Here is a 25,706-nt window from a genome sequence, read left to right as displayed (position 1 = left end):
ATAAGATCAGAGGAGAATGGGAAATGAAAGCCCCGAATCTGAAAGTAGGTCAGTCTTGAGTCACTTAGCTTGGAGGACATGACAGCCACTATTGCTGAAGGTGATTCACAGCCTGCTCTGAGGCTCCATTATAATAGATCAGTGTCACCCACCCCAGTCTTTGGGGACACCAAGACAGTCCATATTTTTGCTCCCTCCCAGCTCCCAGTCAATCAGGGACACCAAACACCTGCTACAGGTGTGTTGGAAAATGTCTCGGGGTACCCCAAAACTGGGTTGGGAAACACTGTTATAGATGATCACTGAGCACTATCACCTGGGATCATCCACTTGCTCAAAACTCTCACTCTCACTGGGTGAGAAACCACAGGAACAAATGAGAATTGGTAAAATGACCTCTCAGCTGACAGCAAACACCAGTCAGTACTGGATCGCATCCTTCAGATGTGGAGGCAGGGCTGCGTCTGTAAGGAAGAGCTTCTCCGGAGGCACTGCACCTACCATCCTCGCCTGGTTCTCCGTAATGGGTTTGGCAGCCTCCACCGAGTCAATGGTGACCGAGGCAGCCTGCTCCAACTCCAGCTGCCGCTGGAATCTCTCCTGCAGGTCAGGCAGGCTGAAGTTGAGTTTAGGAAATCTGGCCTCTTCCCTCTGCAACAAAGAACACAAACACTGAGAAAAAGACATATATATATAATATACATACATACACACACACACACACACACATACATACATACATACATACATACATACACACACACAGTACTGTGCTAAAGTTTAAGGGAGTCAAAAGAACTGTTTTAAATTATTTATTTTGGTAGTAAGTGCACTTTTGCTCAGAACAAAAACACAATTCAGCACTGGAACATATGCAAATTAAGAGTAACAATAAAAACTAGTAAGGATTCCCTCTGTTCTCCACCAGCTCACTTAATTCCATCCATCCATTTTCCAAACCGCTTATCCTAATGGGTCGTGGGGGATCCGGAGCCTATCCTGGAAGCAATGGGCACGAGGCAGGGAACAACCCAGGATGGGGGCCCAGCCCATCGCAGGGCACACTCACACACCATTCACTCACACATGCACACCTACGGGCAATTAAGCAAGTCCAATTAGCCTCAGCATGTCTTTGGACTGTGGGGGGGGGGAACCGGAGGAAACCCCACGACGACATGGGGAGAACATGCAAACTCCACACACATGTAACCCTGGTGGAGACTCCCAGAGGTGTGAGGCAACAGTGCTAACCACTGCACCACCATGCCGCCCCCGCTCACTTAATTAATTAACTTAATTACTTGAAAAGTCAGGTGTGCCAGTGGTCGAGTCAAAAAATACATGGGTGTATTAGATGGGTGCTGGAAGTACTGGGGTGATTTTAGCAGAGCTGAGCTGACACACTTTGACATGCATAATATCACAGTTTTACACCAACATGAAGATCATTTAAGCATCATTTCATTTTCTTTGGCCTCCTAAGACTTTTGCACAGTACCATGGGTGTGTATGTGTGTGCAATTTCAAATCAAACTATTCAGACATGATTAAAGTGCACATTCTAGACTTTAATATAATTATACATAGTCCCTCAATTTCAGGGCGGAGTTGTGGCTCTGAGGCTAGGGATCCGTACCAGTAATCAGAAGGCTGCTGAAACAATGTTAAAGTTTCAGCTAACATCAGGCTCTTTTAAGTACTTTCTGTCCAAATTATAATCTGGCCATCCTGTGTTTGTGCTTAACTAGCGGTTTGCATCTTGCAGTGTAGACTCTGCATTTCCAAATGGTGGAAGCAAGCCTAGGTATGTTATCGCTGCACTAATGAAGCAATGAAACGCACCAGAGTGAATCACAAATAGCTGTGAAGCCAAATGTTCCAAACATTATGCTTTGCTGTAATGAGGGGAACTATGTATAAAATATGTTGTAAGTTCTACATGGTGAAACCGAAATGTATGCAAATAACTTTAAATTAAAGTCTGCACTTTAATCATGTCTGAACTGTATGATTTGAAATTTTAAACTGTGGAGCAGAGAGGTAAATTAAGGAAAAAATGTGTCTTTGTTCAAAACATTATGGAGGGCCCTGCATATAGGTCATAATATACATTCTTTTAAAATAGGCATCTATGGATTCTTAGCTTCTGCCTGCTCATTGGCTGGGGACGGCCTATCATCTCTCTTTAGCTTCAGCCTGCTCATTGGCTGGGGACGGCCTATCACTTCTCCTTAGCTTCTGCTTGCTCATTCGCTGGGGACGGCCTATCATTTCTCCTTAGCTTCTGCCTGCTCATTGGCTGGGGACGGCCTATCACTTCTCCTTAGCTTCTGCCTGCTCATTGGCTGGGGACGGCCTATCAGTTCTCCTTAGCTTCTGCCTGCTCATTCGCTGGGGACGGCCTATCACTTCTCCTTAGCTTCTGCTTGCTCATTGGCTGGGGACGGCCTATCACTTCTCCTTAGCTTCTGCCTGCTCATTCGCTGGGGACGGCCTATCACTTCTCCTTAGCTTCTGCCTGCTCATTGGCTGGGGACGGCCTATCACTTCTCCTTAGCTTCTGCTTGCTCATTCGCTGGAGACGGCCTATCACTTCTCCTTAGCTTCTGCCTGCTCATTGGCTGGGGACGGCCTATCACTTCTCCTTAGCTTCTGCCTGCTCATTGGCTGGGGACGGTCTATCACTTCTCCTTAGCTTCTGCCTGCTCATTCGCTGGGGACGGCCTATCACTTCTCCTTAGCTTCTGCCTGCTCATTGGCTGGGGACGGCCTATCACTTCTCCTTAGCTTCTGCCTGCTCATTGGCTGGGGACGGCCTATCACTTCTCCTTAGCTTCTGCCTGCTCATTCGCTGGGGACGGCCTATCACTTCTCCTTAGCTTCTGCTTGCTCATTCGCTGGGGATGGCCTATTACTCCTCCTTAGCTTCCAGAAACATGCTGAAATAATCATTCCTCTTCTCTATATCGAGGCTGGTAAACAAGCTGCACTGCTGGTATCAGTGACCGATTTGGAGACCCAACACCATCTTAGACAGGATGTGACATATCCTAAATCAAGAGCAGTGGCTGTCAACTGTGTACTTTCGCAAGCTTCCTCCAGCGCATGCCACCAAGAACGGTCTTGAATCAGAGGTCATTTTCATGAATAACTAAAGAAGCCATTCATAAATATAATTGCTAATTATGCAAAAAAGATGGAAAAATCCAAAGGGTGTAAAAGATACTACAATTCCTATTATCCAAAGGACATAAAAGGTACTGTAATTCCTATTATTTTTGTTTAATTTCCTTTTATCTACTGACTGAATTAGAGCTACTGCCAACAGCTGTCCAATAAACATCTTATATATCTGATACTGTGAGGTTTCTATGCATCAGTGTTCTTAGCTGCTCTATTATTTGAGCTTTAATAATCCATATGCAAAGACTTTCAAAAGGTCAGGCATGATAATATAACATAAGACCTCTGCATTCTCTGTTAGTGTTTCAGTAAATCTGTACTTGACCCGCCGAAGCACTGCAACATACAACTACTGCAGAGACTGGAAGGAATGAAACCAAGAAAGGTTTTTACAAATTCAAAACCCCAGTCACCAAAAGACACAGAATGCTACCAAATCACAGGGGGAGGATCCCGTGCTGGTCATGTGACGCACCCTTGTGCTGGTCGGCAGTGTTGGGCATTTCAGGTCCAGGAACAACAATTCCAGACCAAGATTTTGTTTCTACCAACCAGTTGAGCATAGAGAGTCACAGTCACAGAGTACTCAACTGGTGGGTAGAAACAAAATCCTGGTCTGGATTTGTTGTTCCTGGATCTGAAATTGCTGACACTGCTGGTGCGACTCAGCCATACGCTCTGTGTGTGTATATTAGTATTTTGTAAAGCATAAAATTACAGCTGATGTTGTACTGTAGGCTCCTTATTAATCAAGAAGCCAGAAAAGCACAATTTGTCCTCCAGGAGGCATGAAGAGAACCATAATAAACAGAAGCGTTAGGCTGGAAACTAGTTCACTATCCCGTATCATGGCTGGGTAGGAGCGTCACCGACACCCACAAGGAAACGTGCACCAGAAAGCTCGATAAATATAACTGTGCCGGCCTCCAGCCGCCACTGATTTAGGGAAGAAAATAATGAGTTGGTTCATTAAGGCGAATTTTCACAAAACAGAATAATGCATTCATATATTTTTTCTTTTAGATTTCAAGAAGACGGATTGGGTGCCATAACCTGCTGGTGTTGAAGGTAGCGCTTTGGGATGCGGCTGAATGCACGCACTTGTGTGTGAGTGTGTGTCACGTCTCGCGGCGGGGGGTGACCCGCAGCGGTGGTGCTGGGGAAGCAGATGGGGTCACCCTTGTTCCCGATTCCCGAAAAAAATGCTGGTGGGGGCGGAGCACCTGAAGCATGACCCCGGCACCTCAAAAGGCATCACAGACTTCGCTGCATTTCAACTGCTCCTCACCTACTGCCAATCACGGGCAAAAATCGGCACTATACATTTGTACAGGTATGGAAAATGATGGATGAACAAGTGTTCGTTTTCCAGGACTATGATGATATAAACAGATGTAAAATTTCGGCTTGAGAATTATTTTATCCATCCATTTTCTGTAACCGCTTGACCAATTCAGGGTCGCAGGGGGTCTGCAGGTTATTAGAGCAAGGCAGGGAACAACGCAGGATGGGGCACCAACCCATCACAGGGCACACTCACACATCACTCTCACACAAGCACTCCTATGAACAATCTGGTAACACCAATCAACCTCAGCATGTTTTTGGACTGTAGGGGGGAAACCCCATGATGACATGGGGAGAACATGCAAACTCCACACACATGGAACCCTGGTGGAGACTCAAACCCGGGTCCCAGAGGTGTGAGGCGACAGTGCTAACCACTGCACCAGTGTGAAACTCCAAATTATTTTAAGGAATTAATTTATGCGTCTCTTCCTGTTCGTTCAGGGACTGAAATATTATGCTTGGAGCTCCTCTACCACGTGAGAAGGTAGAATGAGCTGCTTTACCACATCTGGTCATCAGACTCCCTCAAGACCCAATTGTTCCATGAATTCCTCTACAAACCTGATGATCTTTACATTCCCTGATTGTAACTTACTGGCCCTTAAATAGTCTTACTAGCTTCTTAATTGGTTAATGGTTATTGTTATGTTATTGTAATTGTTGTGTAGCTCCTGCTCCTATACTGCACTTGTACACTTGTACCTGGACATTCATTGTAAGCTCAGTCTAGCCGCATTTACGCCTAGTTGACTCCTAAACAGCATGAATATTTTCAATGTGCCATTTGCCTCACTTGTACGTGGCTTTAGACAAAGGCATCTGCTAAATATGTTAATAGAAAATGTAAATTATGTCCTAATTAAACATGGCATTTATTTGATATTTATCCAAGAAGCTAAACTATAAATAGCAAACTTCTGTAACTGTGCGAACCGAAAGGCAGCTTTTTTCTCTTACATTTTTCTCAAAGGACAGACAGAAAGACAGACAAGCGCCAATTTTCTCATGTCGAAAAAGGAGCTTTGATGCAGGCATGGGAATGCAGTGATGGCTGTTTTCAGAAGCTGGACTTTGATGCATCTGTCACCGATTAACTTCACGACAAGTGATTTCCGACAGCACGGAAATCCCACTCCGCATAAACAGCTACGGCTTCCCTTTCACCACCCGCGCCGTCTCCAGGCGCCCTCGTGTTTACACACTCCAAACGAGGCCCCTACCCCTCCATTACCATGCCACATTCACCATCAACCAATCAAAGATTCGCAGAAGTGCTGAGCACCTGGGTAAAAATACTCGCTCTTGAGGCTCGTTAGCCAATCGTGCGAACCTGGCGAGCGGCCCCCCCCTGATAATACCGCTGCGCTAAAAATAGCCTGGGAACACGCTGTGAGAGGCCTGACAATCAGCCACTAGCTGGCACGGCCCAGCGCACCAGGCTCCCTCTCTGGAAGGACTCGGGCTCACCTCGCTGCCGATAACGTCTCCGTGGTGTTCCGGGATCTTCCCCAGAGCTACTGGGCCCCGGGGGGCTCCCTGTCCATGGTGCTTACACCCTTTCTCTGATCCCCACTCAACAATCTGCTCAAACTACATCAAGGAACAAAACTGACCTGTGTGTAGCCTTGACATTTCCCATCAGTCCCTGAAACTTAAAATCTCTGGATAACAATAAATATCTGGGGCTAAGGGGCATATAAACACATAATCTTGAACACAGTTGGTACTTCCAGTGTATAGCAAAAATTCTGTGACTGCATTGCTCTACACAGGATTTAATGTAGTATTGGAGGTGCAAAGAGTCCCGGAATCAGGGGCGTACACAGAAATTCTGGTCCTTCCTGAATGTCACCTTGGGTCCCCACCTGTGAAGTGGTGGGTATCCCTGCCCCTCCGACCCCCCTGCCCAGAACCCTAAAGCAGGCTTTTATACGCCTTATAAATGGAAACTCAGCAGCAAAAGCCGTTTTATTCATGTTGCTACTCCTCAGTGCTGAGTCACAGTAAACATCACCAAGGTCTGTGATTCCATTATCATCTCCTGCAACAAACAGCAATGGCTTCAGTGAATTCTGACGCCATGTTACGGGATTAAATTAGGAGAGCCTTAAGCGGCTTATGTGGAATCTTCCCAGAGAGAAACCAGTGATACCGTGGGTGTGGTGGAGGAGCAGTACCTTGCTGTAAAAGTCCTGGACCAGAGGTGATGAGCAGATGTGCTGGGCGGTGTCTGTACTGGGCCGGAAATCTGGTTCGACCACATGGACCGCCTTTAGTACCATTTCTCTCTCATCCTGCCGGAAGGCACAGTGCTGGAACAGGTCGTCCAAGGAGAGGCCATCCTGCTTCAGCTGATGCAAACATCTGTATGGGAAGAATAAAGATGCTCTAGATAGAGTGACATCAGCTCACCTATGAACCCTTAACCAGTATAGTAGGCATTGTCTGGAAACCTGGTTCCTTTAGCAATACAGGTGTTAACTTTCTTTATCTCTGGGCCAAGTTCAGCCCAAGAGACACTATGAGAATACTCATAGCCTAGCGATGGCTAAATGAAGCTTCATGAACCACTTGCTATATTTTCTGACCCCACTAGATGGTGCTGTCTTTTTTTATTTTTTTTAAAAAAAGGGCTCAAAGCATGCCCTAAAGCAAGCAAAAAATACCATCTAGTGGGGTCAAAAATTATAGCTTTGAGAGTATGTTGTGCAGGGTCAGTCGTTACGGGCCATTAGGTCCCTGTTTAACCAGAGCGAGGGCTTGGTTTGCAGTGCTGCCAGTAAGTCAGGCTCATTACCGACGGATGGTGGACTCCACCAGGGCCGCCCTTAGTCACTGATTCTGATAATGACCTTTATGGACTGAATTTCTAGCCGTAGCCAAGGAGCAGAGAGGGTCTTTGCTTTTTGCAGATGACGTGGTCTTGTTGCCGTCATCGGGCTGGTGTCCCTGTGACATGCACTGGGATAGTTTGCAGCTGAGTGTGAGGTGGCTGGAATGAGGATCAGCACCTCCAAGTCTGAGGTCATAATTATCAACCAACCACAAATGGGTGGGCTGCTCTCTCCAAGTTAGGGATAAGTTACTGCCCCCACAGGAGAAGTTCAGGTATCACGGGGTCTTGTCATGAAGAGAACGGGAGATGGACAGGCAAACTGGTGCAGCGTCAGCAGTTATGCAGACCGCATTCTGTTCTGTCGTGATAAAGGGAGAGTGGAGCTACTGATTTACCAGTTGGTCCATGTTCCCACCCGCACATATGGTCACGAGCTTTGGGTAGCGACCGAAAGAATGAGATCACGGATACAAGCGGCAGAAATACATTTCCTTTGCAAAGTATCTGGGTTCAGCCTTTACAAATACTCCCAGAAGAGCTGGAGGAGGTGGCTGGAGAGGGAGAGATCCGGGCATTCCTGTTCAAACTGCTGCCCCCGCAAACCAGCCCAAGATTAGCAGTAGAAAATGGATGGATGGAAGGATGGCATTTCAGGCTAGAGTAATGATAAACTGAATCTGAAGCGATTTCGGGCCAGTTTTTACACTTCCCTCCAGTCGACGCTACCTGCCAGTAGCTACTTAAAATAAGGGGAAAATAACACGCTGCATTCACAGCACGAAAAGGTGCTTTTGTTTATCGCCATGGTTTCACAGGAGCTCATTTTTCCCGTCGTCTCCTTTGCTTGTTACTCATTCAAAAATATGCAAGGTCATCTGCAGCCCCCTAACAACGAGCTGAATGCCAGATTGTTCCGTACATCGTTTGTCAGCCAAATAAGGATGTGGCTCATCCATCTTCCAACACTCAGTCACTGAACCTCAGTCTGGGCAAATCAAGAAGAATGTACATCCTTCTTATGAGTCAAGTGCTAACATTCTACAGCTGTGACAAGAAGTGGCCACTGCGATCAGAAAAACCTGCAAGTGAATTCTTGCTGCTTTTATACCAGAGTAAGAGCAAAGGAAGCTGACGAAAAGAGATCTAGGCCTCAGTGAAGCTCTCGATGTCCGAAAAGCAAGATAAACTAGAGAGAAGCTGGAAAGTTCAAATTCAGAGACTAATAATAGGCCTCAATTAAGGAGATATACTATACAAGCTGCATAGGTGATCCACTGACAGATTAAATGATGATGCTCAGTGATGATCCTGTAGCTTTATGATAAGGTGTGACCTAAAATTGATGGCCAGCATGTTCATTAAATGAGTCCGCTGTACAAAAAAGCAATATCATAATTAAAACTCAAATGTGCTGTAACAGTGCCCCACTACAAACAAGGGTGCGTGACATCCGAGCGTTTACATGCAATAACAAAGAACGCACAGACACATGCAATGTGCTGAATTACAGATCATTGCAACACAAGAGATCTGAATTCCTGCACGGAGCTCCTGAATATTCAGAGTGAGTATTTCGGATATCCATACAGCCCTCTAGTGTAAGTCAGGCAAAACGCACGTAAAAGCAAGGGTGGGGAAACAGTCTCTAGAGATCTTTGGAAAAAAAATCCCCTGTCCTTAATATCTTTGGTAAGACAGAGTGAATAAACAAGTAATTATCTTCTATAGAAAATCATATTTTAATGGTTTCTAGAAAAACATTACCCTTAGTCATTGGGTTGCTGGATATTTTAAAATCACTTACTAGCCCAAATATTTAAGGCAGATATACTTGTTTAAATGTGAATATTATCCCAGCATGAAAGCTCGTGGAATCAAATCCCAGATCATTTCATATCAGAAACCTTTTATAAGGAAGAGATTATGCCATATTCTGTCTGTGCATGTGTGTGTGTGTGTGTGTGTGTGTGTGTCCACTAACAAAAAGAGGGCAGGAGATAACACAGAAATGAGGCAGATGGAGAGCACCCAGATAAGGACGAGGAAGCAAAGCCTTTGGCTTGAAATGGCATATGGTGGCAAGACAGCCGTGTGGACTATGAATGAGGAATGGACACCCAGGCAGACGACGAGAGGGAGCTGGAGACAGAACCGGAGAGGCTGAGGAGGACAGGGACATGCTATGGCACCATGGAAAACGCTGAGGGCAGCTGAGCTCCTGCACACTGCCACCTTCTGGAGGCATTTGGAAATGCATGATACGTGTGGATTAGCTAGGCTGGAGCTGTTCTTCTGCCTGAGTAACTCCCCCGTCCTTAGTACAACAGCCCCGGTCCCACAGGTGCACTGTTGACCACACATGTTTAAATTAGCTGCTGAGGCACACCTCCTACCTCCCTGTACCATGGCTGGATAAATATCATCATTTGTGGGACTTTGTCGTATTTTAAGGTCTCCTCAAAGCGCACAGTGTAGAAAATATGCTGAAGCATATTAAGGTTATCCCTCTGAATAATGCAAAGGCCATGTTTATACAGGCACATGTATTTTTATTTTTTAAATTATATATACTGATTGGGCGGCATGGTGGTGCAGTGTTTAGCACGGTTGCCTCCCACCTCTGAGACCCGGGTTCGAGTCTCCGCCTGGGTCACATGTGTGTGGAGTTTGCATGTTCTCCCCATGTCGTCGTGGGGTTTCCTCCGGGTACTCCGGTTTCCCCCCACAGTCCAAAAACATGCTGAAGCTAATTGGACTTGCTAAATTGCCCATAGGAGTGCATGAGTGAGTGACTGGTGTGTAAATGTGCCCTGAGATGGGCTGGCCCCCCATCCTGGGTCGTTCCCTGCCTCGTGCCCATTGCTTCCGGGACCCGGGTTTTTCAATTGGGGGTTTAGATTAGGGATGCATGGTAAGACTCGTCTGTATACGTGGCGAAACGTTTTGATTTAGAAAAAATAACTACGCTGTGTTTTTAGATACCATGTCTGTCTTAAAAACTGCATTTTGATCAAAGTATCCTAAAGAATTCACCATGGCATTGACCACAGGTTTAGAAATATTTAGGCAAAGAGAAACAAAAATGTTACAGCTAGATCAAAAACTGAAACTAAGCTCCCTTTGAAAATATCAAACCATCCAGACTCAACACAGCTCGATTTCATAACCTTAAACAAACACTCCAGTTAAAGCTGACTATGGCTGCCACTAACAGCTATTTTTCTATAGATTAATCTATTGACTATTTAATCGACAAGCAGATTAGTAGTATGCCTACTAATTGTGATGCCCAAAAGTTAGCAATCTGTATAATTCTGACGCAAACTCATGCTTAATAAATTCAGTTAGTGGAGCGCGACACAAGTACTAAACACTGAAGCTCCAACGAAGGAAGGGACAGATCAGCAGCCACATCATCCTTTAAAAAAAGGAGATACTGTGGTTAAACAAGGTAAAAAGATGTTGGTGGTATGGTGGTACTTTTTGTGGGTTAGAGTCCGATACACTTTTTTTTTTAAAATGATTTTCATTTTCATTTCAGTTCACAAATGTTATTTAATTTAGCGTCAATTTTCACAGTTTTAGTTCACAAAAACATCACTGGTCCCAAAAAGTCTAATGTGCACAAACGCACAGACTGGCACCGTCAATCAAGGTAGAATAAACCCAGATTTTAGCCTAAACATTTTCACAAACACTTTCTAAGTAGTAGGCAGATAACTTTATGGCTTAGCTACAAGGACAAAAGATATTAAAAAGCTCTCCGTTCCAATGCTAATTTAATAATCATGAATAGACAGCGCTTAAGGTGCTTTAATGGTCTCTTTCCGTCCATCATCCAGATTAGCGCCTGTCCCTGTGCAGCGCGGCTCTGGTACCGCCGTCGTACGCCGTCGCACTTTGCACAGTGTAGAAGCACTTTTGTCTTTTGTGATGATGTGAACTACTCCCATAATTACGTAGTGATATTAAAGGAAAACACTTGTAATAGTCAACGGAAGCATTTTAGAAATCATGAAGGCAAATTCTATTTATTTTTTAAATAAAGATCCATCAGTTTAAAATGCTGATGTCGACCCACTTTCAGTGACGACGTCATTGACTACGTTGACTAATGGCGGCAGCCCTAAAGCTGACCGGCCAAGCGCACAGCACCTGAAGCGTTGCTTCTCAGCTATAACCTCGAATGTTACCCTGCCCTGCGGGGAGGAGAAACGGGGAAAAAAAACCTGAGATGTAGGATAAGACTATTTTTGTCCCAAAGTACCACCCATCTATAGTGGACAGAGGTAACTCCGTAACCACGGCTCTTATATACACTGTGACTGATCCATACTAAAGACAGGAGATGTTTTTTTTAAGATCTATAGAGACTGCTTCTTTTATGTGCATAAACTGTAAAAAGGGAGACTGTACATAGAAAAGGTAAGTCCAGCATAACCACAGTAGAAAGATGAACAAAAAGGGGGACCAGCCCCTGACCCGACAATGATAAGACGACTCGCGTGACTTATTTCTAAGCTCTTCAAACTTCAGTGAGACGAGTTTACACATTTAAACGACATCAATCTACCATTAGCAAGATCAACCACTATTACATCGTCTGCTGTACTGAGAGACTCTAGTTATAATCAATAGTTTAAACATGGAAAGAACGGAGAGTCTAGAAGACGTGGTTAGCACACAAATAGGTAGGTAGTGTCACGCCCGGCTCGCCCCCCGATTAACCTCGTGTGCTTCCCCGATCGTACCCAGCTGTGTCCACTTATTTTCGCCCAGTCCTGTCTATTTCAGTCCATGTCTTGCCTGAGTTCATGGTCCGTCGTTGATGTTTGTAGCGTCAGTACCCGTGATCTGTCCTGCCCGTCCTTTATTAAAATCCAGTTTCCCCCGACTTTGGCGCGCTTGTCTGCTTTCTGCCCGCTCGCCTGCCCGAACGATCACCCGTTCAAGCCCAATCGTGACAGGTAGTTACCGTAGCTTAATTTAAGATCACTGATGTCGAAATAATCATCACTAGGAAACAAATACACAAATATATTCAAGAGTGAAACGTCTTCTATTCAGAATTACAACAATCGAGGGGAACATTTTTGTTCAAAGTCAAAGACGATCGAAGCTGGGCTCCCCAGTTTATAGTATGTGATCACCCATTAGTGGTACACGGTGCCCGGTTAAAGAATGGCTGAAAACCACTGATGTAAGGCATGAGAACGGCAGATGAGATGGTGATGAATGTGCACTCCTGTATATACACCGTCTGCGTCACCGTCAAACAGAAAACAGGTCTGCAGTCACACCGGGGTAATTACAGCAGAGCCGATGAACGTCACAGATCCAGTGACACTGCACACAGCTCTGCCTGCTTACCCTGACCGCACTGGATGAGCAGGTGAGCATTACCAACGCAGTGCGCTCACCCCCAGCGTACCCCCCAGCTGAGGGATTACTGGGTGATTATGCCTGTGAGGGCTTCCCTTAATCAGAGCCCAGACTGCAACCAACCAGCGTGTCCATTGATACTGAAAGCAGCTACGTTTATCTTCACGCAGGGGACTAAGCATCTCCATGAAGTTCACCACACCCAGATAATTGGGAATCGCGGGCGGATACCTAGGAGCCAGGATCCTTCTTTCCGGCCACTTCTCTTTGTAATACACACCAGCCACGCTGACCCCACTAGAGACGCACATCTGGAAGAATTACAAGCAGGTGGCAAAGAATCCCTGTCGATATATGAAATGATGGAGTGGACGGGTAACACCTGGAAAGGAGACGTGGACATAGCAGAGAGCTCTCCACCAAGGTATCAACTAGACTACTTAAAAATAACACCACATACCCCTGAGAATACTACTCTTTAAATGACATGGCAGTAATAAAACAAACTGCAGTTAGCCTTTCTTTATCATTTCTTTTTTAAATCCATGTTTCCAAAATAGTACAGCCATAAACTGAGATTAAAATACTCTTACAGGCTCCAGTTTGCACTGATAACTCAATGTGTCCTGCACTATCACTATACTTGAATACATGCATTAATTGTGTAATTCCAGTCCAGAGAGTAAAAGTCCAGACCGGGATTTTGTTTCAACCAACCAGCTGAGTGCTCTGTGACCGTGACTCTTCATGCTCAACTGGTTGGTTGAAACAAAATCTTACATAAAATGGAAAATAGCACGGAAACATTTTATACCAGAATTAAAGAAAAAAAACAGCGGACGGTTAATTGTATAAGGTAATAAATGCTGGACAGGATTGAGTTTGAAATCTACAGTGCTTTATGATAACCTGAAGCCGTACAGTACATAAGACTAAGACTAAGAACAGGAAAGGCGAGGAACGTAAGGCTGGGTAACTGAAGCAGAATGAAGTCTAGGTTCACTCATCACTTCTTATATTTAAGTCATATTACAGGAAAAAGGTGATTAGGAAAAGAGGAGCAGAAATGCTGATTATTAAAGCGGAGCGACATGATAAACATGCTAATTATGGAAATTCGGAAAAGGTAAAGAGGATTCCAAGAACGCGCTCCAGAAACAGGCCGCCTCGCCTGCTCTGGGCATTAAGCGCGGTAACTATGCGGTAACCAGAGAGCGAAGGCAGATGAAAAGTCTTTGCCACGTCCAAATCCGGGGGAGCGGCCAGGCATTTGTACAACCGTGAACCGTTTATAAATGACGAAACCTGACAATCACTGACAGCACAATCTTTACGATACAGATGACAGGGGAACATGGTTTGGGGAAAAAAAAGAAGATTGTAAGGGTTCAGGTGTAGCAAAATTTAAAAGCTCTAGCGGATTTTAAACTCTTTATCTTAAGCACGACTAACTTAGAATGTGATGTTAATTGAGGTCATTAATATCTACTACTCAGAGTATTAGTCTCTGGGAATTAAGATGTTAAAGTCACAGCAATCACATCCAATCTAAAAATTAAATATTTGCCTAGGATAGTCTGTGGCTCTTCTCATGGTGGGGGAGGAGGGGTTAATAAGTGAGCATTACAGCCCAGGCACATGAAGGGAGATACTGACCCCTGGTGGCGATCACTGATAACGTGCGATAAGAAGAACATTTCAACAGCAGTGGCGGGAATGTCTTGGTAAATCAAACACAGAACATGTCGCTGGAGTGAATCGCAGTCTAATGTCTCAGACTGACCAAAGGGATGAGAAAGAACTGCACAAATGTGATTTAGATAGGCAAGCTATTTTTACCATCATAATCCGACTGAAATGTGTCATACTCAATCCAACGTCGACCCTATAGTTTGACCACACAGCACGTAATCTATTTTGCAATTACTGTGGCTATTTTTCCATTTGTAAAACTAAAATATAGCTATATAATTTACAACAGTACTGACCCTTCAAGACAAAAATTCAGTGATTTGCCCTAACAAGTAGCCAAGCTAATGGAAATGCTTGGTGTTTGTTCATATTCTTCTTGACATTTTACTGTATTCTGGAGGCTGTACCAGTTAAGATAAGAAAAGATAAGATAAGATAAGATAAGATAAGGATACTGAGCACAGGTTAGTATACGCATGGCTGTTGGATAGGTTTTACCTGCCAATGACTCGTGAGGAGCAACTTGCATTACGGCCCATGCACTCCAGGGCGGCGCTGTAGGTGCCGAGGTTGGGCTTCAGCCCGGCTTCTTCCACCATGATGAAGAGCCGACCGATCTGGCTCATGGAGCCCTCCAAAGGACAAAGGACAAGGCAAGTTAGTTCACTTATCCCCATCACATCACCTATTTCTAACTTATTCATTCTTCCCTTATTCTTATATTGCACTCTTTGTCTTGTACGGCACTACTGATTGTTCTCCTTTCTTTCTTTCTTTCTTTCTTTCTTTCTTTCTTCCTCTTCTCTCTCTCTGTTCATTCATTCATTCTTCCTGTCTTTCATTCTCTCGCTATTTCTTTGTTCATTCATTCTTCCTTCCTTCCTCTCTTATCTTTACCTGCTGCACGTATGTGAGCACTGACAGCCAGAGACAAATTCCCTGTATATGCGAACATACTTGTCCAAATAAACCTTATGCCGATTCTGATCACACACCCACATGCACCTACCCTCTATACTGCATCTGTGGCATTGAATTTCCTCTGTGTTCCTTGCAATACTTCACAAGAAATCTTCAAACTACGCTTAACTCATTTCTAGTTTTCAGTCTCAATCAATAATGCGACAAGAGAATGAAAGCAATCATTATAAACACAGTACTGAAATACAATAGCAGAATGGATCTTCTGGTCTGTTTGGAGACTCACCTTCTTGGCCCACACCCTCATCATGGTGTTATAGGCACTGATGGAGAGCAGCTTACGACGCGGGATGTGGCGGTGGTAGTGGAACAGGCAGCGCTGGGCTCGGTCCACATCTCCAGACACTACACAGGCCTCTAGGTAGCAGCACACGTTTAGTTGGGCGTCTCCATAACGATTATTCTGGCCTTCTTCAATTGGCCGCTCGGAGACTAACTCGTCAGCCTTGCTCTCTCTTACAGCCTCCTTGGAAAGAGCACATTTGGCTAACTTCTGCGTCGTGGGTTTTGCCTGAGACACAGCAGTCCTGGGAGGCTCTGATTTTGTGGCTGCCGGGCATTTTTTACATTTGGAAATTGTTTTAAATGTGGTGCTTGGAAGCTTTTGCTTCTCTACATTTGTCATGATGTTCACTTGCTTAACCGGGGCTTCTTGTTGCTGCTGTTTAGTCGTCTTATTCTTCTTCTTCTCTCTCTTTAATTTCTCGATCCAGCGGCTTGGGTACGTTTTAACGACTGGCATATTGGCAGCTCCTGTCTTTCTCTTGGCCTGACCCTCCTTGCAGGCATCCGTCCCCTGCTTAGGCACCCGTTTCTGTCCTGTCCCAGTGGAAGCCATCTTCCCACCGGAGGGGACTTTGAGAAGTTGCACCTCTGACTGATTCACGTCCATGACAGCATCAGATTGAAGCTGCTGAATCCGTGCTTCCAGCACTGACAACAGAAGAAGGATAATTTATCAAAGCAACTCAATTAGTAGAGGAAGAGAGCATTTGAACATGCTCCTTTTATTCTGCATTGTTCATAACATATAAACATAAAATTTACTGTAAAAAAACTACAGTAACTTCCTTGAGAATGTATGTATCTGAACCACCACTGACCCAACATTTAATGACTGGAACTTATGTATATGGTACTCATGAACTTTTATTCAATACTATACACTATATATTCTTAAAAACTGAAGTCAAGTAAGAAGTTTACTTTCATATTTACCATCCAGGAGCTGAAATTGCTTCCAAACTCTTGTCTTGTCATCATCCTTCTTTGGGATTAGAGGACAGTAATTTCTCTTGAAAACTGTCCAGGGTTTCTCTGTTCAGAGATAATTAAAACAATAAAGCATAAACACATTTTCACCTGGCAGTCTCGATACATTCATGCGCAATACACAATAGCTGATGATTACACCGTATCTAGACTTAAATGAGCATGGAATGAAGACACGTTGTCTTGAACACACTATCAAAAATACTGTACGCTGTGACATATAATATGCATGCACCTTGACAACGTTGCTGTCATGACATATCAATTAAATCTCATTTCATATATATATTTTGTCGGGAAGCTGAAACAACCACATTTTACTGCATTGCTTAAATATTACACACGACATAACAGTTTCACGTATATATCGCCTATCAACACATGCGTCTATGCACCAAATCACGTGCATGTTGCTTAACGTGACAACCTGCAGATTCATTTCTGTGACAATGTCTGGGTTAAACCATGCAACTAATCGCGACAGTGATATACCTGTTATTCGTCTCTGAATGTCATTTCGCGCTCTGAGACACGCATTACACTGTAGCAAATGGCCGGCGAATCTTTCTAGAGAGATGCGGCCAGTCAAACACTTGGACAAGGCACACAATCTCAACAACGACATGTTGACATGAAACTTCTGAACATTATACCGCATTACCACTCTTCCATGCTCGACGCCATTTTGAAAAAAACCAAGTTAGTCGAACTGGAGAAAATCAAACAGGCGCAGCTAGACGAGCACGGATAATTCGAACATTTCCATTCATTTATTATTTTGCTAAAAGTAAATTTACTTTCAGCATACTGTATAACATTTAACAGCAGTCCACAGTTCGAGAGTTTTCTCCACAATCTGGTAATAAAACTAATAGGAATAATGCACGCAATTCAGCATATAAGAAGGGCATGGAACCATAGGTAACAGTAAAACAGTACATGAAGTTTGTGTTAAACTAGCTTTTATCCGTGTTCACTTTAGTCTTAAAACGGAAATTAAAACCTGCACTTCTTTTGTATTAGCACAACGATACTCCATCTGGGGGCGGCATGGTGGTGCAGTGGTTAGCACTGTCGCCTCACACCTCTGGGACCCGGGTTCGAGTCTCCGCCTGGGTCACATGTGTGCGGAGTTTGCATGTTCTCCCCGTGTCGTCGTGGGGTTTCCTCCGGGTACTCCGGTTTCCCCCCACAGTCCAAAAACATGCTGAGGCTAATTGGAGTTGCTGAATTGCCCATAGGTGTGCATGTGTGAGTGAATGGTGTGTGAGTGTGCCCTGCGATGGGCTGGCCCCCCATCCTGGGTTGTTCCCTGCCTCGTGCCCATTGATTCCGGGATAGGCTCCGGACCCCCCGCGACCCAATAGGATAAGCGGTTTGGAAAATGGATGGATGGATGGATGGATACTCCATCTGAATTTCTATGCATTTAGGGACTTGAATTCTGTTCGTTGATGTTATAATCTCCATGTTGCCGGTAGGTGGCAGCCAAATCACACCACAAAAAAACACCCACAATCGCACATGGACCGTCTGTAAGTCGTTTTCTCCACAAAATAACAAATACATTAAAATAATTTGATATAGTATATAGTTAGCAGTGTGGGTGTGCTGCCAACTGCAGTTACAGTATCAATAAGAAATATGAAAAATATTAAATACAATTTTAAAACAAGAGTATAACTAGGAACAGGCCTGCGTGATTAAATCCAGTATTTAATAGTTAATCATTGATCATCAGAGAAGTAAATTCCCTGCAAGAACTTAATCTCTGTAGAGTCATCAGAGGGTTACGGGGGAAAGGATGACATGTAACGAAAGCAATGCTTTGTATCAGGAAAATGTCACCTTTTATACGCAAAATGAAAAATCATAGCCCAAGTTATGAAGCTAGATGCATAACTGCAGCATCACATGCAATATTTTGTTGAGTTAAAGAATAAAATGCCCAACTACAATTCATGTTGACTTCAGAGGAAGATTACCAGACGGACCTCAACAAAACAGCTATCGGTGGCATCAGAGAGGCTGTGCAGTCAAAATAAAGCCAAACGTATTGTCTTGTGTTCTATTCCCATACAGCACTCCTGCTCCCATAGGACTGCAATAGTAAACATTCTCCTCGACTTTAATGTTTACACAGCATACTCTCTCTGTTCCCTCCACCTACTAGGATAGCTGTGGCTTTCTTTAAGCACTACAAGCGTTACACATGCAATTTTCTTGCTAAATACTTATCTCATTTTCTGGCACTTGGGATGTTACACTACATGGTCAAAAGTATTGGGACACCCGTAGTATTTACAGGAATCGGCCACGTAAGCCACACCCATTGCTGACATACAGGTGTATAATTAAGCACACAGCCATGCCATCTCCAGTATCAAACACTGGCAGCAGAATGGTTGGTCATGCAGGAGAGGTTAATCAACATGGCACCGTCATTGGACACCATTGGAGACCTTTCCAACAAGTCGGTTCTCCACATTTCTGTCTTGCTAGAGCTGCCCTGGTCAACCACAAGTGAAGTGATTGTGAAGTGGAAACATCTGGGAGCAAGTTCAGCTGCGAAGTGGCAGCCACACAGACTCACAGAAAGATCACCCAAAGTGAGTCTGAATGGCAGCAAACCCCACCAGCAATGTTCCAACATCTAATGCCAAGCCTTCCCAGAAGAGTACAGGCTATTACATCAAGCAAGGGTTAGCTAACTTCGTCTTAATTAATTAATTTAATTTAAAAAAAAAGATAATCAACTGTATCGTTTGTAAGTAAAAAGACAGAAATTATGATAAAACCAATATATGTATAAGATAAAATATATTTAGAAATTATGAATGAGGTTTCAATTTTTTGTGTATGGTGCACTAAAATTCCTATTACAATAGATGGTCTCCGATGCGATAAATATGTATCAGAACATTTATTTGCTTGAAGTACCTGCAAAGGAACCTACTAAGCACTTAACTCATATATTGTTTCACTGATGCTGAAAATTTTTTGATACCTATTGTAAGGAATAGGTGACCTTTGACCCCTAGGCCAGTTTTTCTTACCCTGGTTTTCGGGAACCCCTGGACAGTACACATTTTTGCTCTCTCCCAAAAACATGGACTGTCGGGGGGTCACTGAGGACCGGGTTGGGAAACACTGCCCCAGGAGACGGGTGAGAGGTGTGAAGTGTTGGAAGGGAGCTGATGGCTTTAATGAGACAGCTGCTCGCCTCATTAGCAGAAGGGGAGCTTAGAGGACTGAACTTCGTTTGCCTCTCTGGCAGCAGGGGCCTTTAACCAGCCGTGGGCATTTTCTAGTTTTCTCCCCTTACATGTTCGCTTATATTATATACAGCTGTTCGGCACAACGAGACAGCTTCGAAACCCATTTCGGCGCCATTACTATGAAATGCACTTAAAACACGCTTAATAAAAGTGTAGGTTTAAGACACCATAAATTCAGTAGGATCATTCTAGAATTAAGTGCTCCGGCGTAATGGAGCTTCGTGGAGCACTGACCAAGCGACAGCAGGGTTAATTAAAAACATGGAACGGCGGATCGCTTTTTCCCGTCTGCCGTTGCATGCACGGATGTCCAGGTGCAGGCGAGGAGGTAGGTGCTCCTGTTATGGTTCATCAGCCGCACCACCATGCAGTCCCCCCCCACCCCCTGCCTGATGAGCCCATGCGATACGGTTGGTTTCAGTCACTGGCGGCCTCTTTGTGGGGGTGTGACAGTCATTGACGGGTGACTGGCTGTCAATGTGTGTGGAAAAGACGGCGGTTCGTCTTCCTAATCACGGCCCCCTCCCCAGCCACGTCGGGTGTGACACCCCTCACACTTTTTCCAGAGCCTTTAAAGACGGATGCCACACCTGGGGAGGGAAAAGGAGGCCATTGGACTCACAATCCTCTACGCATTTATGGGAAAAGTGGTGTTTAAGGAGATTGAGAATCAGCAGGGATGCAGACCCACATCTGCTGCTTGGGTTTGCGTCGCATTTCCATTGCATTTCATCACAGAGACGTTCGAAATTATGTGCTTGTAATATTTTATGCAATATATGCTGGAGATAGCACGGGGTGCAAGGCAGGGGACGCCCGGGAGGGATGCCCATCCATCACACGGCACTCACACACTCCAGAACATTCTATAGGAAACCACTAAATGCTAGTAAACCCGAACGCATATCTTTGACCTCCCCGATGGATAGCAGCGGATAGACTGGATCTTCCATGAGAATCATTAATTCATTTGATCCTAAGAGATCTCTTCCGCATACCTGGACATTTAAAAAATCTAAATGCTGTGGAATGAAGGTAATACAAGACAATAAAAAATAAACTGAAGAGTATATTAACAGTAATAGTGTTTGTCAGTAATATTGAATTTGGTGATGTAAAATCATATTTAATATCAATAATCAATATTTTCCATAATGGAAACTCTCAATGGGTTAAACAATTTTGAAGTAAAATGAACAAACTGAAAAAACAAATTTTACAATATGAAATACGAGCACATTGAACGGTGAATGTCAGACTTCAGAATCTTAGGTTATTTATCATTTTAATTCCTGCAATGTTTACTTTTGTTGAAAATGTCCCACAAAAGTGCAGTCTAAGCACTTATCCAGTAGGGGGTCTCGGTGAGCCAGGCGATTATCCCAGGCAGCCAAAGGCACACTATGGGTGATTTAAAGACATCACTTCAGCTAGGTGTGAGATCGTAGGAGCTGAGATCAGAGCGCGCAGCCTTTACACAGGAAGCCGGCAACAGGAAGTCAGCCCTTATATGGAGCTGAGATCAGAGCGCGCAGCCTTTACACAGGAAGCTGGCAACAGGAAGTCAGCCCTTATATGGAGCTGAGAGCATGCAGTGCTGCCCAGCATGCATCACCCTGCCCCCCCAAACCCTGACATGTACAATATAATTAACTCCTACTGTAAGATCTCATTGCCCTTCTTTATATACACCATATTCTCAAAAAGCCTTACTGTGAAAGCTCTTTTACATATCAATATAAATGTAATTTTTTATGTAAAAATACAGAATGAGTTACATTCTGAAATACAGAAAATGCATCTAAAATCGATTAAAAACAAACAGCGTCGCTGCACAGAAGCCTAAAATGATATTTCCATAATGCTGATTCTAATATTTTTTTGCTTATCTTTTTTAGAGGAACCTACAAATATTGATTTTAAAATGGGAAAAAAAACATTTGAGTGTTTTCTTATGATACACTATGGATTTATTAAAAGTTACCTGGGCTTTGATTAAAATTACAGTAGTACAGGCTTCCTTTCCAGGAAGTTCATGCAATATTGGCCATTTGTGTATTGGCCAAATGGAGACAGCAGTACCAGGATGTCACGATTCGCGGTGGACGGATAAGGCGAACGGGCAGGCGGGAAGGAAGGACCAGGCAGGAAGGCGGAATATGGGACAAAACGGGGATTTAATGAAGGGTAAGGGCAGGACGGAACACTGGCATCGACCAACATCATACACAGGCTAACATCAATGACAGACCGAAATAGACCAAACAACAGGGTACAGCTGGGTACGATCAGGGAAGCACACGTGGATAATCAGGGGGGCGTGGCACACACGAGGATCGTATGAGCCGGGCGTGACACAGGAGGCATCATATAAAAGGGTGACCTGCTCGCTTTCACCTGCTTAATGTCAGACTTTCCATACAATGTCACATTATCAAATGACATCATAATAATTGACAATAGGCTGTCTGAATATCGATTGGCCAGACTATTAGAGGGTTATGGGGTGTGTTCAGAAAGGAGTTATGTTGTGCTTGGAATGTGTTAGTAATGATACAGTGAAATTTAAAGAACAGAAAGTCGAATTGTGATGTTATTTGTGTGGACCTTGGATGTTACCCCTATGCCTGGTGAGGGAGGGGTTTCTTCCTTCTGCAGTTCACACATGCAGTTAAGTGAACTGGCATTTCTAGTTGCTCATAATCTATGACTGAGTGTGTGTGAGTGATAAAATAAAAAGGATGAGATAAAATTCTGCTATGTTGACCTTGTGGGGACCATTTTTCAGTCCCCACAAGGAAAACCCAGTTTTATAAAAATCTGTCACTGCAATGAAAAAAGTAAAAATGCCAAAGGTCTTGTATTTTGCTTAGGTACTTATTGTTAAGGCAGCCCTACCCTGTGGTTTGTGCTTCCTGGGATAAGCTCTGTGTCACTCTGTTTGATCCTGACCAGGGGCCTGTGTCACAAAGCAGGATTTCTTGCTTAGCCGGATTTAAGGTATCTGGGCTAAATGTAAGTGAATGATGATGAAGTCCATTTAAACTGGGGCACCTTAAATCTGACGAGTAATCAGGCTAGAAAGCAAGAAATGCTAATTCATGATGCAGGCCCCAGGATAAGTGGATGGAAGAGGAATGGACGTCCTATAATATAATGTGTAAGTTGTAATTTTATTTGAAAATAACTTCCTTGTCTTTCTTTTTTCATAAATGATTTCATTACAAAGATTGCACAGGTGTGATTTTTTTCCCCCTGTAAGCTTGGTTATTGGTTGAGATCTAAAAATTGTGATAATCTCTGTTATTATTGGTGTTGACATCATTCTTGTTGCTGTTACTGTTGTTATTACTGTAGACCTGTTCCAGCCTCTAGTGTCAAAGGCAGTTAAGCTGCATTTCGGCACTTTTCCTCAGGGTGTCACTGCAGCAGCAATCCTTTGACAATAAGTCATATGATAAATTTTACCATTTAGAACTGAGAAATTATCTGCGCAAAATAATCAGTTTATTTCTAATTTTTCATGTATTTTCTGCCATTTTCATTTATTAATTATTACAATTCTATTAATTTTTATTTCAATTCGGGGCCAAAACAATCAATGATTAATGATGAAGAAATTCTCAAATGGATGAATGATTTAATATATTATTTATGTAGTTGGTCATCTAAAATCACAAGGTTTAAAAAGCATCTTTTGTAAAGAGAAAGGATTCCCTCATTAGCTTCCATAAATTCCATAATAAAATGATCTAAAACGTGTTTCTACATTAAAATAAAACCAAGTAACTGATAAAAGCTCGAGCCTCAGTTGTTTCTAATGAACATGTTTAATTGTTGCTTGACCATACAATATTTTCAAAAATACCCCTTTTAAAATTATCCTTTTAAAATTAAATCATGTTTTGCTATTCTATTTGGACATGTTAAGCATAGATACCACAATATGAGATGTGTTGATAGCATAGATATCACCGTTAATTTTGAAATATACCCAATACTCTTACGTATTAAAATATTATGAATGATTGATCATTGTCTTTCATTTACCTGACTGTTGCAGTTAGAATAGAATAGAATAGAACAGAAGAGAACAGAATATCTTTTATTGTCATTGCACAGATGTATAGTTAAATTTCGTGTGTCCCCTGAATAGTCCATACAGTGTAATAAAAGAATCTTCAAATAGATTCCACACATGCAAATGCTCTGCATATTGAGCTACACACACGCATAACAAAGTACAAACATAAGCAGTACGATTAACCAATAAAACATTGAATGCCTCTGTATGAATACATATATACAAGGTGAATAGTACATAGTGAAGTAGTTTTGTACCATTTTACAGTAATTGCAGTGAGTCCCAGGGAAATTGCACTTCTGTCCCACTGATGCCATGGGTGACAGTGAAATGTTTGTAAGAGATACGCTATGAGACAAATGTCCCAGTGATCCCACGGTGACTGTGCACTGAAATGCATGACTGAAAAAGTAGAATATGATGACCTTAGCATGACATTAATGATTAACAGGCAGTAGGAAGCCGGTCATTTAAGGATGTGGGCGTGGCCAAAATGTTACTCCACTGCTTTTACTGTGACACACTTTAGGAAGGAAATAAGACGAGACAAAATGGAAGATTCTGGGAAATTATTTTGGTAAATAACATAATGATCATGTAACTAAAAAAAATCACAAAAAGAGAATTAACACCACATAATTAACTCCCTAGAACTTCCCAGGAGTACAACATAGAAAAGTGTCTTTAGTTTGCAAAAAAAAAAATAAGTACACAAACATAAATTAGGCTGACACAGGTCAACAGGAACATGAGCTTAATTTCCACGAGAAAACCCTAGTCTTATGCCGGAAAAGTTCCAATTTAACCACTATTTATTTTAGTTCCCAGTATATAATGTGATATATTTATGAGCAATTGCTAAAACAAATACCATTACTTTGGTGTGAGTACAATAATCATGATTAAATTTTGCTACCCAATTCCTCATGTATTTGGTTTGTATTTAGTGTTTATTGTTCACAGTTATAAACCTGAGTGTTGTAATTTGGTTATCCTACTCTCGTAGTTCACCAAGGGCCCACCCTGGGGCCAACCCAAACACTGAAGGCGCTCACCGAGTAGAGGATGGAAAGTGAAGTCAAGGACTGTCGCTTTTGTTCCCATGTGATATGAAAGAGCAGTAGGAAAGACAGAGGATGACCTTCCGGGTTTGGAGGTTCCAGAAAGCCTGCGATCAGCAGTGAAAGCGGGTCATACTGGGCCGTACCGCGTCAGCCGTGATGGTTCACACGAACCGGCCGAATAACTCCTCGATAGTTTGCCGGTTTATGATGATTCGGCGATCTGATGCATATCGCGGGGTGTAATCTGAAGAGAACTGGACAGAACAAAGGAGACCAGAGCAGCTGGCATATGGTCAGAAAGGAAAGATGCGCGAATGAGGGAACGGTCCAAAAAGAAGAAAAAAATGATAAAGAAGCAGTGAGTCAGTGAGTTAGCAAGAGGGAGAAAACAATTAATAATAGGAGCTATTACGGGTGGATTGTCAACGCTAAGAGGGAGGTCGAGTTTCAGTCCCTTTTGAAGACTTTGATGGTACAAAACAGGCCTCATTACAGAGATATTATCTCCATTCATACACTTACAGGCCGCTTGGAAGCCTGCTGGGAAAGATTAGGTTCCTTCTGCCTGTGAACATCCTCCT

General features: G+C 43.3%; 1 protein-coding gene across 3 annotated transcripts in view; it reads right to left on the bottom strand.

The window, feature by feature from the left end:
- The window catches only part of LOC125709147 (DNA-directed RNA polymerase, mitochondrial-like), a 45,845-nt gene extending 28,468 nt beyond the window's left edge, over window positions 1–17,377 (bottom strand). For all 3 annotated transcript variants that reach the window (XR_007382624.1, XM_048977298.1, XM_048977299.1), the window contains exons 1-6: window positions 17,192–17,377; window positions 16,646–16,744; window positions 15,654–16,360; window positions 14,945–15,078; window positions 6,714–6,900; window positions 502–651 (exon numbers count right to left, since the gene is read on the bottom strand). Coding sequence is in view for 2 of the 3 variants with exons in the window: in XM_048977298.1 (XP_048833255.1) it covers window positions 502–651; window positions 6,714–6,900; window positions 14,945–15,078; window positions 15,654–16,360; window positions 16,646–16,744; window positions 17,192–17,357 (1,443 nt within the window). In the remaining variant the exon portion in view is untranslated. The remainder of the gene's footprint in view (window positions 1–501; window positions 652–6,713; window positions 6,901–14,944; window positions 15,079–15,653; window positions 16,361–16,645; window positions 16,745–17,191) is intronic.
- Window positions 17,378–25,706: the final 8,329 nt, after the last annotated feature.

This window comes from Brienomyrus brachyistius, chromosome 15 (assembly GCF_023856365.1).
Source record: "Brienomyrus brachyistius isolate T26 chromosome 15, BBRACH_0.4, whole genome shotgun sequence".
In the NCBI taxonomy this organism is placed as follows: domain Eukaryota; kingdom Metazoa; phylum Chordata; class Actinopteri; order Osteoglossiformes; family Mormyridae; genus Brienomyrus; species Brienomyrus brachyistius.
This window is presented reverse-complemented; position numbering and strand designations above follow the sequence as displayed.